The following is a 17,628-nucleotide window of genomic DNA, read 5'->3' as shown; positions in this document are numbered from 1 at the left end:
AAGCTCAGCTCACAGTGCCAAGGACAGTGTTCGCTTATAATTGTTCTCCTTAGATGTGTTTCACAAGAGCATAATTTAGTATCTTTGAGTTGGCTTTTGTGCTCCTAATGAGTAGAGAGAGGGAAAGAAGTGTAGATTAAAAACTTGGAAAGCAGTTATATAAAAACAGGATGAAAGGGAAGGCTAATGCAAAAGAGAGCATTGATTTAGAACACACGACAATATGAAACTAGCCAAAGGAGTAGTTCAGGTAGAGGAGGGATGAAAAGTATAAATGTTCCCAATACAGGACATGTACCAAAAAAAAAAATAAAAAAAAGAGAAGACAAGGATCTAGCTCAGAAAATTATGAATAGAAACTAGATTGACTTTGGAAAAAGTCTTCTAGTGGTTAATAAACTGTATTAAAGCTATTGAGTACACAATCTACTAGTTATTTTCAACATCTAATTTGTTGACTGAGCTATTTTTTCTTATCAAGAGACGTGTTCGTGGAAGCGAAAAACCTTAATGAAAACATGTTTTTGAAAATCAGATTATTTTGTATACATTTCACAATATCAGTATCGATTAAATGAGATCAGGTCCACTTCTATAGTATGTTATGAAGTGGTAGAAGAGGCAGTTGCTTGCTGTGTCAAATTTTTGGTGGATTTCATGGGCAATGAGGGAGGGCGGTTGGTAAAAACAAGACTCATCACATCTTGCTTGAGCAGGTGGGGGGAAGGCTTGAGGATTTTTAAAATTTTTGTATTTCCCCAACATAGCAAGTTGTACCTGCTAGTGAAATGCAGTCAACAAATACTTACTGCTTTTCCTTTTCCTCTCTTGATAGTTTATGTACTGTGTTAGGGAGTGTTAGAGAGAAAGTTTGGCCTTTCGGTAACAGCACGGGCTTGGAATCCATGTTCCTGACACATCTCTTGGGTTGTGTGTTCTCACTGTGTAACCATCTCTCAAATATTATTTAAGAGTATCTTTACAACCATATGGGCTCTGCAGTTACTGTTCAGTATGGGTAAAACTGAGCGGAAGAAAAGATGTCTTCTGAGCTTTTAGTTTTTATAAATGCATTGTCTTGATCCTAGTATGTTAGTAACTTTGAAACCTTGTTTTAGAAACCAAAAAATGAAGGAGGTACAGTTTTAAAAAGCTCTGTGAACCCTTGTGCACAGCTTGTTTTTGCCTAAGTCAGTGTGTATCCTTCTATTCCTTCTTATGGCTCTTTTGTGCATCCTCACAGGCACCTTCTTCATAGATCCTTGAATGAGTCAGACTTGTTAACCTGTCTTATCTGTAGGAAAATGACTCTCTAGATATTTTTTATTGGGCTAATTTAGCATGTTTGAAAAAGACATTCCACAGCTCAGGAATTTCTGGTATGCTTGGAATTATTCTTATGGGTTTCTGAAAGTAATGTTGAATTTAAAAATATTTCTTTCCTTCCACTTTATATTTGTCCCATAAAGTATTTATGTATTTATTATTCATAAGGATGCTAGATCTGAAATTAGTGGCACAGCATACTGTACTTTTCTTGCTTCTGTTTTCTTTTGTGTGTAGTGGAAACCTGGATAAGCAAACAGCGTTGGGTAATACGGTTCTACACTACTGCAGTATGTATAATAAGCCTGAGTGTTTGAAATTGCTTTTGAGGGGGAAGCCAACTATTGATGTGGGTAAGTTCATTATTTAAAACTCGGAAACAAAGATTTCCTAAAATTTCTTTCCATTAGTTTATCGACTTTTGTTTTAAAAGGAAAACTAAAACTGTATTAGAAAGATGAAGATTTTACCACTAGCAAACCTAAAGGAAGCATTCAGTTGAGAAATGAACTTGAATTGTCAGAAGATTAATAGTGACAAAAATTTCCTCATATGAAATACTAATCATAAACTCTAGGTTTTTTCTGCAGAGATTTATTGCAGATGCATTGTAAAGGTCCTCAGATCTACTTTTGTTGTTTGTATTGTAAATCTCATCTAGTACCTGTACATTATAATGCTTTAAACAACTGCTCCCATGAATTCCACTCCAGAGGTGTGTGGGTTTGCTGTGTGCAACAGTTACTTCTTCTTCTAGTATTACTGTCAGTTAGCCCTGTGGCTTCCCCCAGCGTGCCCTGGCCACCACTGTAGCTGATTGAGAAAGGGTTCAGCTTTCGCAGCTGCCTCTCTTCTTTCTGCCATCTATGTGTAACCCTTGCTGTACCTAAATCAGTCCTGTTTTTGTCACGGCTTAGCAAAAATTAGTTCACAGTGATTCTCTCTTTAATCTACACGACCTTAGGATAATCTCTTGTCTGCTAGATGCACTTCTTTTCCTGCTGTATTTTGAGAGTTAGGAGAGGATTCCAGGAATCTAGTTTGTTAGACTCGGGACCTAAGTGTCATCAGCATGTCTATAAAACATAAGCATCCTATCAGCTCTTGGTATAGGAGGGAAACTTTCTGAACAGTCAGTGCAAACTGAATAGTATGAACTTTTATTTCTCCCTCTTACCTCATCACCATCACTTTCCTCCACTGCCCAGTAAAAAACTTGTATGAATTTAAGCTCAGTTTCAGAAGTCACGGGTTTTTTTGGTCATTTTGTCCATCTTTAGAACATGTTGTAATATTATCATTAGAATTTGATGTGGCTGTTTTTTAGCAGCCATTAAAAAAAATGGTAACGGTGTCTGAGCAAGCTTAAGCGTGTTTATTGGTCCTTCCATCGGACTCTGTCTGAGGTAGATGCCAAAAGAGAATTAAAGTATTCTTACCTTATAAGTTTTCTTGGTTTGAGTTCTTTCGGTTGGTTTTTTTTTAATGTTCTCACATATGAACTGTGTATCTTTGTTAGACCTTGAAGCATCAGGTTTATATGTAAAGGTTGAAAGTTTGGACTTCATGTGTCACTTAAATTATCTGCATGTTAGGTTCAGTTAAGAAATACTATGTGATTCCTTTTCATATTGAAACTCCTAAACAGTTCTGATCTTTCTGTAAGGAGCCCTGCTTCATCTAGGAATCGTAATTCTTTCAAATTCATAGGCCTTTCTAGATGACTTCTTTGTATTTTCTAGGATTTATGACTTGACTTTCTATATATATTACACATAGATATCTTTGCTTATGGGATCTCAGTTCAACTGCCTTCAGTTTCCCATCGCAGAAATGCTTTACAATCTGGACGTGATGTACAGCACTTGGTTCCACCTCGGTGGTGTTTACAGCTGTACTGTAAGAATAAATTTTACCTAAGGTTCGTCTGCAGAAGGTTGTGATGTGTGGGGTGCTTTTGTTTCTTGAGACTTGCCACCAAGTGGGGGATGTCCCTGCCCATGGCAGGGGGCTTAGAACTAGATGATCTTTGAGGTCCCTTCCAACCCTGACAGTTCTATGATTCTATGATTCAAGTGTCTAGGAAAGATCCAATTAGATGTTTTGCCAGAGGACCTTCTGGAGTGCTCAGATGTCACCTTCTTTCTGATCAGGCATTATTTCAAATTGTAAACTATTTTCTAGCCTTTATAAAGACAAAATAGCTGGGAAGTTTTACAGTAATTCTTGTTCTATTTTCATCTTAGAATAGGACTTCTGTCTTCAAATTTAGACTTCAGACTGTTAATTCAAGTAAAATGTGCTTGGATCAACGTTTGGTTTCTGTTTGGTTTTTAAAAAAAATTAGAATAGTTTTTTATTCTATATTATTCTGTCTGCTTGCTTTTCCTGCTTATTCACTGAAGAGTTTTACTGGCAAAGTTCTTGAGTGCAGACTGGAATGACTAAATTTCTTTATATTCTCTGCTAGGATGGTTAGGAAGGATTTGGGAGCTGTCCCAGCAGATGCTGCTGTTCAGAAAGAACCTGATGATACATGAAATGCATGAGCACTTAGAGTGGAATCTTAAAGAGCTGCAGCTGCTATAGAGTAAATAGATGTTTTTGATCACTTTTAGCACTTAACCCAGCTAAAAATAGTGAAACTTAGTTAACTTATTCTTTAGACAACTCAAAATATCACTTTCTTTTTTTTCTTTTATCTTTTTTTTTTTTTTAATTATCGATTTGGTAGTAAACCAAGCTGGAGAGACGCCTCTGGACACAGCAAAAAGAGCGAAAGCTGTCCAGTGTGAGGAACTGGTAAGAACCAGGGCGGGAGGCAAGGGGAGGATGCAAGGGGGGAATGCTTATCTATTTAAAGATATGATCTACTTAAGATACCGTTATGACTGTATCTCAAAGTTGGTATCGCTGCCAGCTGGCTGTATGCTGATACTTCTGTTGGAAGTACTTGGTTATTTTAACTGATGTATTTGAAGACTTTAAATACTGGAGGGTCAGATATTCAAATACCAATTAATGCATCATTCTTGGCTGTTTGGGCTTCATCGCCTCAAGAGTTCTTAGAGTTGTTTCTGTCAGGAGTACAAAACAACCCCTGAAATATGAATCTGTCAAGACATTTTAGGTCTGGATCTTTAACTCTTCCTGCTTTGGGGTTTTCCAGTTTATTTAACAAGACAGATAGCTCAGAGATGGGGAAATACTTCTTACAAGGAGAAGTAAAACAACTTGGAATTAAAGTTTCTCAAAGGAGAAAGAGAAGCAAAAAGTGTAGTAGCTAAAAGTTAAGAGTATCAAAAAATGTAAACCACCAGCTTCTGTGGGACTTTGTCCCTCTACTAAATGTGATCAGAGCAAAAACTTTTTGGAATTTTGACGTCGTATGAGTAATGTTAAGGGGTGCCACTCAAGAAAACTACAGCCCTTCAGGAAATGAAGGTGTTAAAGCTGCCCTTCAGAAGTAGGCAGCTGTGAAAAAAGGATTCCGAATCAGACCCACAAGCTTCTTGGTTCTTAGCCCTCGGAGGCACCTCTCACCACCGTGCATTCAGTGGGCATTAAAAAGGCCGAAGTAGTGTGGCAGTTTCATGTTCCAGACAAAACCAGAAGAATTCACAGAACAGTTGTCACTTGCTGCTTGATTCTGTTTCTTGAAACTTTTTTGCCTCATTTGGCTGATCCAAGGAGGATATCTGCTTTTTCTCTGCGGCTGGTAATTTTAGTAGCCTTCCTTTGACAATCGAAAGTTCTTCATGTATTAATTAATTGTTGCATATTCGAGACAGCTTGTCCCTCACAAATCATAATAATTTTCCATATTTCTGGGGATGCAAGTCACCATTTTGCTGTGGGTGATAAGGTGGTACTCGCCCTGACTTCGCAATTACTCCATTGTCTGCTGTTGTAAGTACTGTTTCCAGTGGTTTGAATATCCTGTCAGCCGAAAAACAGATCAGCTGTACATCACGCAGTCAGTATGGATCACTTTTCTTTGCATTATGTTTTTAATAAAGTAACAAATGCCATTAATGTTGACCAACTGTATTGTACAACAAAAAAAAAATATTTCAGTTATCTATAATAGAGCATTTGTGCTTTTTCTCTTTTTTTCATTTGTCAAGAGGAAAATTATTTTTGCATTTTTCTCAAAAGTGGCAATGAGATAAGGTTAAGAGTAAAAAGAGATGAGTGAGCATGCTATTTACTGTGGGCAGTAAAAAAAGTACAAAATAAGTATCTAGATGTTTGCAGTATGATAGATGTACTAAGCTGATTTCTGTTGCATAGCAGGAGTCCTAACTGTAATTAAATTAATTTCAACTCAAGTGGGTTCATTAATATTAAAATATAACATATTAAAAGTTCTTTCTTTCTTCCAAATTTTATTGTGGGAAGATGGTTAAAGGTTTTCCTGAAGCAGCTAGTGCCAAGTAAGATTACCTTTCACAGGACGTGAAGGAATAAATAATGATGGGAAATCTAAGCATTGAAAAGGAGAATTTGTCCCAGAATAACCATGAACCGCAATTTTTTTTTTTTTGCGGATTGTTGAAGTTGTAAATTTTTAAATGATGTGAATATATTATTTAGGCTGGCAAAGTAGAGGAATTTTGTATTTAAGACACACTGGCCTTATGTAGTGATAGGAAGGGAAATATTTAAATAAAGAAGAAGTACCTTTTATTTTTATTCCAGCACAAGGACTGTGATTTTGGAGGGGTAATAGTGGTTTGTATCAGAACTTATAAATAGGTTTTACTTTTCCTTTTCAGAAAGGAGGGCTCCAGATGCTTTCTGCTTTTGCACATACAACTTCTTTTCATGTCATCTTTTCGAATGCTTGTCAAACATGGCAACTGCTGCCCGTTTTGAGAACATCTTCCCTTTTTGCTTTTTAGCTTTTTTTTTTTAATACTTCAAATAAATTGTGTGATTGCCCTGAGATTTTTCCTTTTTAATGCCTGTAAGCATTTTAAACCTCTAAATATTCCAGTTTATTGCTTGCTGTTGCAAAATTAACATCAGAGGAACAGCAGGTATTTTAACAAGAATTTTTATTTCTTTCAGCTTTCTCAAGCCAAAGCAGGAAAGCTAAACCCACATGTCCATGTAGAGTATGAATGGAATCTTCGGCAGGAAGAAATTGATGAAAGTGATGATGACTTAGATGATAAGGTAAGCATGAATTTCTGGTCCAGCTTTGCAAGACGACTGTCCATTTCTCTTCTGTGGAAGCAAATGGGAATTAGAGACTCACTTTAACCTGTTTTCTCACAGGATTTTTTTTGGGGGGGAAAAAAAGCTAGTTTTGAGGTCTGTATTAAAACACTGCCAGAGTGCTTTCTGAATACGTTTTGTCAACCTGGTTATTATGGACTTGAGTTTCAGAAGTTCTGCTTTGACAAGACATGCAATATAATATAAATCAGTAAATGTAGATTACTTTGTTGTCATTTATCCCCTTCTGAATTTTAGGTTGTTAATTTTTAGCTGGAGGAAATCTGAAGCTTATATACTTATTTATTCCATAAATTAATTAAGAACCTAGCTGAATCAATAGCTCTATTTTTCAAAAACTGTGCTACATACTTAAATCCTGATTAAAAGAAGTAACAGAAAGATAAAACTTGAGGGCATAGAATAATTTCCGTCCTAGAACATATGAAAACTTAGCTTCAGTGTCCTACTTTAGCAAATCAGTTAATTACTTTGTGCTCTGTTTCTGTGATATATGGGAATACACCTCTGCTATTTTAGACGGGTGCTGTGCAGAGAAACGTGGTCAATTTTTCATTTTCTGTGACGCCTGGGACTGAAAAATTTAGAAACCCAAATAATTTACATATCCTCAAGGACAGTAGAGAACAAAGTGATTCTCCATGCAGGGAGCCTCAGGAGGGTGACTAATGCTCTCTTGGAGAGCGCAGGCTGCTGGAACCAGAGCGGCACTGAAACAGAGCGTGCTCCATGTGCAGCTATTAATATACAGCAGTCAAAAATTGCTGTGTAAAATTTCTCCAAAGAGCAATTATATACATTTAGAAGAAGAGATGTACTGCTGAAGATATTACTAGTTCAGTCAGCAAATTAATCTGAAGTGTCACAGGTGGTTATTTTATTTTTAATATGCATGGATGGGGTAATACGCTTGATCTTTGAGGGTAACTGTCTGGTCTGAATAAGGAGCGACTTGAATTGAAAATTACTCTTATATTCTAAAAATTTTATTAGGCTTTTATTAATATATTATTTATTATATTATTATTGTGTGTCTGCTGCTTTAAGAATAAATCTAACTGTGTACATGATGATTTGTTGATGCTGTGATCTTTATTTTTCAGTTACAGGGAAAAGGAGCTTTCAGGCTGGATCTCTGAGAAAGGGAGGAATGTGGGTTTATTGGTCCAGTAAAGAAAGAAATTACGCTCTTGTTCACTAGAACGCTCTGTTATATTCCTTCTCAAATATATTAAGTATATTTACTATTTAGACAGCTGTATGATATGTTTGTTTTTCTGTTCACAGCCTAGTCCTATTAAAAAAGAAAGATCTCCAAGACCCCAAAGTTTTTGTCACTCTTCAAGCATTTCTCCCCAAGACAAATTGACTCATCCTGCATTTAGCACTCCCAGAGACAAGCAAAGACTCTCCTATGGAGCTTTTACCAATCAGATTTTTGCTTCTGCAAGCACAGACTCGCCCACCTCTCCAACTGCAGATGCTCCTCCTCTTCCTCCTAGAAATGCTGGCAAAGGTAAGGCTGTCTTCAAACTATCCTTCCAAGCAATAATTTTTCCACAGTTGTCCTTCCTTCAGCCAGGCACGGTACAGGATTTTGAGATGCGATGTGGTTTTCTTGCTGCATTGGATGCAGTAATACGGTACGATGCATGTTTAGAACATTTTTAAAGAAAATGGGAGGGATACAGAACTCTTTGATGGATTCGTTCATAACAATCCATGTGAATGGGTGAAAAAATGGGATTGCTAAATAGAAGTTGGTTCATTTCTTGTAGAATTTCTGTTCATATTTTTGAAAAGCATTTTTAAGCATTTACAGTCAGAAAATACAGTCAGAAAAATTCAAGTGTTTTTGAAAAAAGCTGATGGTGCGTAGTGCTCTACGATGATGTGCTGTGTAGTGTCTGGCAGAGAGGGCGAAGAAACAGAAACTTGGGAGGAGAGGAGGTGCAAGAAGACTTCCTCTCCTTGTAGTCGACAGTGTGCAGAAAGAAAATACCAGAGTAACCCATGAAATGCTAAGCAGGTTGGTATTAAAGTTCCTTCCCTCTCAGTGTCTCAAGACTTCCCCCTCTTCCATTCTGGTGAATGCTGGAGGGGTGTAAAGATCAGCAGAGAAAGTACCAAGCCCCTTGCCGGGTCGTTCTCAAGGCATGCTTGGATCTAACCACCACCCGTTCTTTCCTGAGCGAAACAGCCATTTGGCTCTTGTAGAATTATCCATAAGGAGGGTTTGTATTACGGTTTTTACAGTCTGCTTTTAGTTAGAATAAATTATGTGTTTTTTCTTCTTAGTAATAGTAGTGACACTCTTGGTAGCGCTTGAAAGGGATGAGATTTTATTTCCATGTGAGAATTACTTTTGCAGCTCTCGTGGATGGTGCTTCTTTGACCTGGATACCTATAAGCTTCAAGTTCAGAGGACGTGTTTATGGATCAAAACTTGTTACTTTAGGATAATTTGTGCGGATCTACTTTTTAGAATGAGAAAAGCCTTCATCTTTTCTCTGTTTTTCTGTTTGTTTTTTTTAACTGTTACTTAGTTTAGAAATAGCCAGATTGTGTTTTTGTGGTACATCTGTAATAGAAAACTTTGCTGGTGTAGAGTTTAAGGCTTCAGCAGTTATGCTGAAGGATGCTCCCTTTTCTAGCACTGATACAACTTTGTATTTCATTTCCTCAAGTTTGTTTTCAGAAGTAACGAAGAATTGTTCTTGCTAAAATGTGAAAAAGGGATGGAACAGTGCGTTGGCATCAGATGTCTGCTTTCAAACATGGTTCAGATGCTGTTCTTAAGAACTACTGTTCCACCATCAGTCTTTGTTGTGTACTGGCAACTTTTGAATGAAATCCTTGGCTCTCTCTTTTAAGCAGGTTTGTTTTCTGTTAAGAGGCAAAGAGATTCTGCCAGGGTGTGCATTTTCACAGTCTGAATTTCTTGGGGTCATTTTCACTGGGTCTCATTTGTACTTCTTGTGACGTTTCTATGTTGGCCTTCCTGTTGGCATTACACGTTTCTAAATTCTTGCCTCCTCCCGCCTGCCTTTTTTTACGTGCCCTAACAGTCGGCTTCTGATTGTCCATTGTCAGACACAGTACACTGGCTTAGACCTTCCTTCAGCCTGACCTTAGGCTGCCTTCTTTCTGCCATAAGGTTGCAAGGCTTGGAAACTAATCATGAATCCCATTTCCTTAAGCCGGTTAGGGAGCTTGTGTCCTGTACCTGTACACTGCTTCGTGCTGTCAGATTTCAGTGCATTATGATGAACATTATGTCTTTGTCATTATATAGTGTAGTTCTCATACAATCTTATTCACAAAATGGTCTTTTTTTTCCAGGAAGGGGAATATTACTGTGCATATTTCATTCTAAATATGTATTCAAGTTTCAGAAATGTTAGGTGTTCCTGCAAACTCCTAGATGAATGAATCAACACAACACTAAAGCTACTTGGAAAAAAATGAAGCATTGAGTTCTTGTATGTTTTCATGTCAAGGATTACACAAAAGAAATCCTCATTTATATTGCAAAAAAATGATATCACAAAATACAGAGAATGATTGCCTTCTAATGTAACCTTGACTGCTTCATCAGAGTGGAAAATGCCAGATTGACAGTGTTAAGTCTGAGTGAGAGGTTGAGTGGAACTACTGCTAAATTAAAGTCAGTAGACTTCTCTGCTTCAAACAAGCCAAAATTTTACAATCTGTGAGCAATGCTGGTTATTCAGATGATTTTCATTCAAAAATATTGCAAAGTATGTAATCAGTTTTAGAAGTTTCCTTTAAATACATAGCTGTGTTAAAGGAATTTAACAGACTCAAAAGGACAGGAAAACAAAGTGACAAATGCAGAGAACATTCATCAGTGTGGAAAAATTACTGTAGAGGCATCGTTGCAGATGGACTTAGACTTTGTTACAAGCTGTGCTGCACCTTATCTTCACCCCCTTGCAGCTCCCAAAGAGATTGTTTGAAAGAAAAAGAAGAAGAGAAACTTTCCGTACAACACTGGTGACACGTTTTTAAACAGTCTAAGATAATTTTGTTTAAACAATCCTTTAGAGTTTTATCTGCTCTTTTGAGATCAGTAGTAATAGAGTTATATCCCTTACATCAAAGTTCAGCATACAAACTTACTTATCATATCCGCTTTTGTTAGAAGAGTTCATTTTAAGAGCTACCTACTTGATTTCAGATTATATGAGAACTTAGTATTATAGTTTGTGCTGGGTTCCCTAAATAGCAAAAAACCAGCACTGAATCTGTAATTAAATTTAAGCTTACCTTCTGTCCCCAAATGTAATCTGATCTTCGTCCCTGCTCTGCTGTGAAGCCCCAGCAGGGACCCTACTGGAGCATGGAGACAGTCTGTAGGGAGTGGACGGCTGGTGGGATCTGTATTTTAGAAGGAGGTAGAGGATATTAAAATTTCATGGTTTTTTTCCTTTGGGGCATGCAGGTAAAACTCTTCTCCAAAACATGTTGTATATTTTAACAAAAACACCTCCCTTTAGCCCTCTGTAAGCTGGCTTCATTTGCCAGTGAAGTTCCTTGGTAGCAAGGTTCCACGATGTTTGCTGAGATGACACAGTGGACTGCAAGGCATCAAGTCTGAACTTAATGTTGGGGAAAGAAGGTAAGTTTAGAACAATTTGCCTAGCGCACACCACACTTGCCCATGATGTTTAGTGGATGTAGTGTCTGAAAATTAGTTCGATTCATCATTAAAATCGCACTGTTGAAGGACATGTACATGGGGATTTTTTTATGTTTCTCCATCATTACAATATAAGTTCAGATTTTGCAGCTTGATAACTTTTTGAAATATTTGTAAAAATGCAGAAAAATTAATGTATTCTACTCTAAACCAGCTCAATTGTGGATACATCTTACTTTCTGCTATTTCTGCTGGAGATTTATTTAATCCTACCAGAATGAAAAGTGCAGGAGTACAGGAGCTGCATAAGCCGACTGCTGTGTATGCCTCTTCCAGTAGTTTAAGTTTATTCAGGTTCAACTTACTTGTATTATCAGTCAAGTCTTTAGTCTGTAACAATCTGAAAATTGTCTTTTTTTATTAGTCTTTCCAGTTTACCACCTGCATTATGGCGTCAGACATCTAGCAGACCTTCTGTCTGTCTTTTGACAAAAAGTTTTCAAAAATAAAATAAAAACCATTTAATTAATTTCATGAATTAGCACAGTAGCTAAATAAACTTTTGCATAATGTTAATTGCAAATCCAGTGTGAAGGCAATGATTCTGACTAGTATTGTAGCATAAGTGTTAAGCAATCTAAGCTAGGTTTCCTAGCTTTTCATTGATTTTTAATGGTTCTGCCTATTTCTCCCATATGGGATTAATTTTTTGTCATGAAGTTAGGTTTGAATTTTCAACATTTACAAGTCTGCATATTTTGCACTTGCTTTTACAGTTCTGATGTTAGGCACATAAACTCAAAGGCACTCGTGGTTCCAGTCCACTGCTACTGCAGACAACATATCTCCTTCTTCACTTGTTCAGACTCAACTTGTGACTAAATTAGTTTATTTGCATTTATTAGTAATTTCTAGAAGTTGTCTGACTGTCTTACCTATGCGGTTAGAAATCTTCTCAAGTCCACTAGATTACTTTGTTCATGCACCAACATTGTCATTTAGGATCAGTGATTTTTTTCTGTCTTTAGTGTCTGTATCAAGGCATGACCTGGAGAGCAATCCTATCAGTATCCACTTCTGTTTTGTTAGACTAAACAAACCCAGCTTTTTTCACCTTTTCTGACAGAAGAGCATTTTCATTCTCCTCTCATTCAAGTTGTCCTTTCATCACACCTAGCCCTTCTCTGTACCTTGCTGTTTAAATCTGCTTTCTTAAGTACAGGTGACTGGAAGTGTAAGGACAATTTTGCAACCTTGCTATTTCTCCTAGAAATACTACATTGAAACATCCTTTTGTCCTATTTATTTTTTTGTGATTGCATCATACTGTGATGTATTGAGCATTACGCAGTCTCTACTATAATTTTCAGCTGCAGTCCTTAGTTTATAAAACAGATGCTTCCTTAGTGTAGAATTTTAACATTATCTGTAATACTATTGTATTTATTTCCATTACCTCAGCCTTTGAGGTCATCCAATTTCTTCTGAATGCTTTCAGGATTCTGTAGTTCTTTTGCATATGTGAGAAAATGTTGGGGTTTTAGTATTCATAGATTGATAGAATGGCCTAGGCTGGAAGGGACCTTAGAGATCATCTAGTCCAACCTCCCTGTCATGGGCAGGGATGCCTCTCAACTAGATGAGGCTACTCAAGGCTCCATCCCACTTGGCCTTGAACAGATCCAGGGAGGGGGCAGCCACGACATCTCTGAGCAATTTATTCCAAAGTCTCACCGCCCTCGTACTGAAGAATTTCTTCCTAAGGTCCAATCTAAATCTATTCTCCTTCAACTTAAACCCATTTCCCCTTGTCCTATCAGTGGACACTCCTGTAAAAAGTCCCTCCCCAGCCTTCCTGTAAGTTCCCTTCAGGTATTGGAAGGCAGCTATTAGGTCCCCCCGAAGTCTTCTCTTTTCCAGACTGAACAATCCCAGCTCCTGCAGCCTGTCCTCGTAGCAAAGGTGCTCCAGCCCCTGGATCATCCTTGTGGCCTCCTCTGAACACGCTCCAACAGATCCACTATACACGTATTTTACATTTTGGTTAAAGATCTGTTTTGGTTAAATTATCCCATTAAAACTCTGGATTTTGGGTACCATAATAGAAAGGGAAGGCTAACTGACAGCCGTTGGTTTCATGGTTTTTTATATTTGTAATCAAGTCAAAATACAGCATTCTTTAATACACATTTTGACTTTTTTTTTTAAGCAGGACTTTTTAAAGCCTTAATTATATAATGTACTTGAAATGCTAATGTTGAATCTATCTATATTCCTTATTCAGCGTGATCGTGGTCATTTTTTCATTGTGATCTCATTTTCTGCACTGAAAATATATGGTCTGAAGTAAGACAAACTGAAGACTTTTAGTAAAATTTGTGCAAAAATGCCACTCATAACAACTTTAAGAACACCACCACTTGTTAATGAAATACTACTTTTAATACAAACTTGCTTTCCTTTGCAGTACCCGTTCTGCCATTAACTGGAATACTCGTTCTTCCATATCTCTCATTAAGTGGTAAAAAAAATACAAATGTGAGGTTTTTACACTTTAAACCCACCATTTCTTGAGTGGATGGTAACAGCTTTGCATGATTTCACAAGTACACAATAGATATTTTACTAACTGCACAAAAGCTGGGAGGCAGTGCACTACTAATTGCAGATCTTTTCCAGTTATTTACGTTAGTACAGTACATTTCAAATTAGTTGGTGTATTTACCCATGAAAGCATGATACTTGTAAAATGAAGTGATAAGAGATGACAACAGCTTGTACTGAGAACAACTGCTCCACAGCTGAGGAAGAGAGCCTGACAGAAGCAAAATTTAAAAACTCCTAGGTCAGGAATATTTTTTTTGCTTGTGTGAGGAAAATGTTTTCCATGAAATGTGAACTGTGTGAGAAATTATCATGAAGATGACTGTGGAGAAGAAGTGGTTGGCTTACTTGCTGCCTTGTTAGAATCAAAAAATACCTTTGGTCTGGAAAAATAACTTCTCTGATTATTGCTTGAAAACAGCTAGCCTTGTGTAATTAAAAATACCACGTAAGAAGTGTTTTGGTATTTTGTTTATATAAAAGTAACATAGAGTCTTTTATAGTAATTTTACCAACCCTTTGTACATCATTAGATTTTTGTGTCGTTTCACCAGGTCTTTCCGTAAACTGATTAAGATGCCACAATGTTTTCCATGTTTGTTTTATTCACAATGTGATATGACTTTATCCCTCTTTCTGAAAAGATGTTATGAAGTTTTTCTTCGTTAAGTTATTTTGTATTTGTCATCCAGTCGTTAGTGTATGGCTTCTAAATTCGTATGTATTCCTTCCATGAAATTAATATCAGAACAACCATTAGGGCTCTGGAAAGACGCACCCGGTTTAATACCTTAACACCTTTTGCCTGTGCCTGTGGTATGCCATGGGAACTTCAACAACTGTGAAGTTAAAATGTTTTTTAACTCTCTTGTGATCACAGAATCGTGGAATGTTTTAGGATGGAAGGGACCTGTACAGGTCACCCAGTCCAACCCCCCTGCAGTGAGCAGGGACATCTTCAACTAGATCAGGTTGCTCAGAGCCCCTTCCAGCCTGACCTTGAATGTTTCCAGGGAAGAAGGGGCTTTTACCACCACCTATCTGGACAGCCTGTTCCAGTGTTTGACCACTCGCATCATATATAAAGAAAACCCATCTCTTCTTTATATTTAGGCTAAATCTACTCTCTTTTAGTTTAAAACCATTACTCCGTGTCCTACTGCAACAGGCCCCGCTCAAAGAGTGCCCCCATCTTTCTTTCAGGTTCTCCTTAAGTACTGAAAGGCTACAGTAGGGTCTCCCCTTCCTGGTCTGGAGATACACTAATGTGAAATATAAAAAATATATATCTGCATAAAAAAATATCCACATAAAAAAATATATCCATATAACCACAAATGCAGTTACATTTAAAGACTTTTCAGCCCTACTAAATTTTGTAGAAGAGGATTCTTGGCTTTGTTGACAAGAAAAAGGACAAATTGTATTTCATGTATGCAGTTTTATGTTTTGCAGTAAGCACACGATGCTATTTCAGTGCATTTCCTCCACTTCCCCCGCATTGTTAACGCAAGTTTGAGCTGTGGGTGCCTGGGGCCGCGGAGCCGGGGCAGCAGCGCTGTTGGGGCGGCTGCGGTGCGCTGCGGGAGCGAGACACTAGGGGGTGGTAGGACAGAACCTCTGCCGTGCTTGGCCGTGCCCACTTGCAGACATTTTGGAGGTGTGGAGCTCCTTGCGAGATGTCAGGACAGGAGAAAAAAGTACTCTGCTGACATTCCGTGTATGTTTTTGACATGCTTTAAAGGTAATGTTGCTGTTAACTCTGGAGAGTGAATTTTCTTTACACCCTCACCACTCCTAGATGTACCCTGAGTTACCTACAGGTTATAGAATAACCTTTGATTCATATTTATTTAAGCCAACTAAAGAATATATAGCTTGCAGAATTTCAGGGGATTATCAGTCAGAATTTAATATCAGAAAAGTTTTTTATTTTTGATGGCAGCAATACTTTAGTGAATGGTTTACATTACTTTGTTCTCTTAAGATCATGGAAAAAAACTAAAAAGAGAAAGGATACAAATTGGGGAACAAAGTTACTAATTTATGCGAGTGTCTGACTCCTTGTCAGTTAATGGTTTTATGAACTTGCAAGTAAATTGTGAGGAGCAATTGCAAAAATATCTGATTTGACTTACAAGAATAAGTAGTGAATGGAAAGCTTGGCCCAAAATACCTGCTGGGGTTGTGGCTGAGAGTCTCCTGAGCAGCAAAAGGTTTTCCAGGCTTGAATCTGGAAGAGGATAGATTTAATCATTAACTTCTTATGTGGAATTTTATTAATCTTTTCTTTGGGATTAAGGAAAGTGAGGGAGGTCACCTGCTGAAAATATCTGGCAAGCATAAATATGCATATAAGGATAATTGAAATTACTTTTTCCATGTTTTATATTTCACCTAAGGAATTGTAGCAAAGTTTATTCTTCACTGATTTTAATACTTTTATGATATATGGTAATTTGGGAAGGAATGTACACTTTGGTAATTTTCCACCTAGTTACAGAGACTGGTTCTATGCTGCTACAAAGCATGGGGCAATAGACTTGGAATTTCAGATATAGCTAAACTTTGCTTTTAAAACTTTTATGTCAGGTTTCTGTATTTATCCAGAGCCTGTGATGGCAAAGCTGCCTTACATGCAAAACATTGCAAGATCATGACTGCAGTGAAGTGTTATTTGTCAGTTAAATTAAAAAAAAAACAAACAAGCAAACAAAACCCCATGACCACTACCAACAACAATCAAAACCAACAAAACCTTTAGAGATATTCTAACCTAATGTAGAACTAATTTAGGTAAGTAATTTCTTCTGGCGATGATGGCAGCTGACTTGAGCAGTTGTCCCCTGGCTGCATGTTTGCGCCCCGCACTGCCTGCTTCCTCCAGCTTCTTAGTGCAGACATTTTTGAAGGTGAATGGTGAAGTCGATTAGGGAAAGCACTTGTCTTCCCCCTGGGTTATTTTGTCTTTTAATCTATATTTGTTCCTATATCCTGTAAAACTCCATTGTGTTGAATAATACTTGTGCTGCGGGGGAAATAAAAGGCTTAAGGGCAGGGGTGACTGCACAAGCTCTTATAAGCACTGCTACCATTAAATATCTATTCTCAGCCTCAGAACGGGCTGCTGGTGTATTTTAGACACGCTTCATACAACGATTTGCATTGCTTTAAAAATGTATAAAGTCTGATGTGTTTTAAGCTAAAGGAGAAAAGGGAAGATAGCTTCAGAAAAATTTACTAAGCTTACAATCTTATTTTCAAAATGCAAGTAAAATTTGTAGAAAGATTTTTATTCCCTGCCTCCCTCAGTTTATTAATGGAATTCATATGGAGTGATCTGGAGGGGAACAGAATAGAACATCTAGAAAGCTATTTCATTCTAGTTATATTATTTTTTATCCTAGTTGCAAAATATTACTTCATTTTAAGATTTCATCCTTTGTTGTTTTGGTTTTTTTTTAAAAACAGTGCCTAAAATTAGAAATCCTGGAGTGATTAATCCTGTATTTTTAAAACATAAGTACACATGTCGTTCTATTGTCAAGTCGCTTCTATTCCCACAGCTAAGATGGTTGAAAATGTGGTGAACGTGTCGTTTAATCTAAGCAGTGTTTTGGCATGGCTTGTCTTTTTATTTTAGTCCTTTGCTGCACTTCGCTGTGGGTCTGACTGTGAATTTTTCAGTGCTGCTTTGACGTTTATGCACATGTATTTGTAAGAAGGTTGTTTGTTATTTTGCAGGCCCACCTTCAACCCTCCCTCTAAGCACTCAAACCTCTAGTGGCAGG

The 17,628-nt window shown here is 37.4% G+C and overlaps 1 protein-coding gene across 1 annotated transcript in view; it reads left to right on the top strand.

The window, feature by feature from the left end:
* The first annotated feature begins 1,495 nt into the window (after nucleotides 1-1,495).
* Nucleotides 1,496-17,628, top strand: part of LOC104279857 (arf-GAP with SH3 domain, ANK repeat and PH domain-containing protein 1-like) — a 32,731-nt gene continuing 16,598 nt past the window's right edge. Inside the window, 5 exon segments of the mRNA XM_009877293.1 lie at nucleotides 1,496-1,679; nucleotides 4,061-4,128; nucleotides 6,400-6,507; nucleotides 7,858-8,086; nucleotides 17,582-17,628. The exon segment at nucleotides 17,582-17,628 is cut by the window's right edge and continues 9 nt beyond it. Coding sequence (XP_009875595.1) covers nucleotides 1,496-1,679; nucleotides 4,061-4,128; nucleotides 6,400-6,507; nucleotides 7,858-8,086; nucleotides 17,582-17,628 — 636 coding nt within the window.

Source organism: Apaloderma vittatum, unplaced genomic scaffold (genome assembly GCF_000703405.1).
Source record: "Apaloderma vittatum isolate BGI_N311 unplaced genomic scaffold, ASM70340v1 scaffold19369, whole genome shotgun sequence".
Taxonomy (NCBI): Eukaryota; Metazoa; Chordata; class Aves; order Trogoniformes; family Trogonidae; genus Apaloderma; species Apaloderma vittatum.
The sequence above is the reverse complement of the archived record's forward strand: the minus strand, read 5'-3'. Positions and strand labels throughout refer to the sequence as shown.